Source organism: Andrographis paniculata, unplaced genomic scaffold (assembly GCF_009805555.1).
Source record: "Andrographis paniculata isolate CXL003 unplaced genomic scaffold, ASM980555v1 Contig58END, whole genome shotgun sequence".
Taxonomy (NCBI): Eukaryota; Viridiplantae; Streptophyta; class Magnoliopsida; order Lamiales; family Acanthaceae; genus Andrographis; species Andrographis paniculata.
This window is the reverse complement of record NW_026137593.1, coordinates 599,325-600,813: the sequence shown is the minus strand read 5'-3', so window position 1 is coordinate 600,813 and position 1,489 is coordinate 599,325. Positions and strand designations below refer to the sequence as shown.

The 1,489-nt window shown below is 38.6% G+C and overlaps 1 protein-coding gene across 1 annotated transcript; it reads left to right on the top strand.

Annotated features, from left to right (window-relative positions):
• Window positions 1–323: 323 nt before the first annotated feature.
• Window positions 324–1,205, top strand: LOC127257620 (uncharacterized). The gene has a single exon (XM_051284057.1). The coding sequence runs from the start codon at window positions 324–326 to the stop codon at window positions 1,203–1,205; it is 882 nt and encodes a 293-aa protein (XP_051140014.1).
• The last annotated feature ends 284 nt before the right edge of the window (window positions 1,206–1,489 follow it).

The following is a 1,489-nucleotide window of genomic DNA, read 5'->3' as shown; positions in this document are numbered from 1 at the left end:
TTGCAGATTCTGAAATGGAGAGAGGTGTTAAAATCGTGCTTTAATCTGCTGCGTCAACTTTATTTTATTTATTTTATTTATGTTTCAGTTTTTTTAAATTTGTGGACTATTTCAAATAACTTAGTTAGGGTTGTTCCTAGCTTTTAGGAAGTAGTTGGTGATTCAGTTTTTATTGCTATTTATATAGCCTCTCCTCAAGCGAATAAACAATAAGATCAAGTTTCAGTTTCTCAATTTTTTTCTCCTTCTAATTCCTAAAATAAACCAAAAATCTGGTATCAGAGCTTACTTCTTAAGGGACCTTTGATCGACTCGAAGTCACTATGGATTCAGAAGTTACCTTCACTGCGCGGGCACCGCTAGTGTTCAACGGGGAAGGATACCAAATCTTGGCTGCACATATACAGGCTCATTTGGAGTCAAATGATTTATGGGAAGTAGTAGAAGAGGACTACGAAGTTCCTCAACTACCTGAAAATCCAACTATGGCGCAAATCCGGAATCACACCCAGAAGAAAACAAGAAAGTCAAAGGCAAAGGCAACACTCTTTTCCGCTGTCTCACAAGAAATTTTTGTCAAAATCATGACATTGAAATCAGCCTATGAAGTCTGGGAATTTTTTAAGAAGGAATACGAAAGAGATGAAAGGATCAAAGGAATGAAAGTTATGAACCTTTTGAGAGAGTTTGAGCTTCAAAGGATGAAGGAATCTGAAACTATGAAAGAGTACTCTAACCGATTGCTCGTAATTGCAAACAAAGTAAGACTTTTTGGTTCTCAACTTTCAGATTCCCGAATAGTTCAAAAAATTATAGTAACTGTTCCTGAAAGGTTTGAAGCCACTATATCTTCACTTGAAAATACTAAAGATATGCCAAGAATGAGCTTGATAGAATTGACGCAAGCATTGCAATCACAAGAGCAAAGAAGGTTGATGAGATCTGAAGAATCAGTTGAAGGGGCATTAGTTGCAAAAAATCAGAGTACTCAAGCTAAGAAAGGAAACTCAAATTTTGATTCTCACAGTACACTAAAGGGTACAAAGCCTAATTTTCCTCCTTGCAAACATTGTGGAAGGAAGGGACATCCACCCTTCAAGTGCTGGAAACGGCCAGACCAGCCGTCTGAATTTCCCCCTTGCAATCATTGTGGAAAGAAAGGGCATCCACCTTTCAAGTGTTGGAAACGACCAGATCAAAAGTGAGAGAAGTGCAACAGAAAGGGTCATCATCAGAAAATCTGCAAAAGTGACACTCAACACATGAATGCAGCTCAAACAACCGATGAAGAACAAGAGCAGCTCTTTGTTGCCTCTTGTTTCTCAACATGCCATTCGAGTGAAAAGTGGCTCATCGATAGTGTTTGTACCAACCACATGACATTTGATCGAGATCTCTTTAAGAAATTGGATACTACTGTAGTTTCGGTGGTGAAGGTTGGCAATGGAGAACATATTGCATCTGAAGGAAAAGGGACTGTGGCGATTGA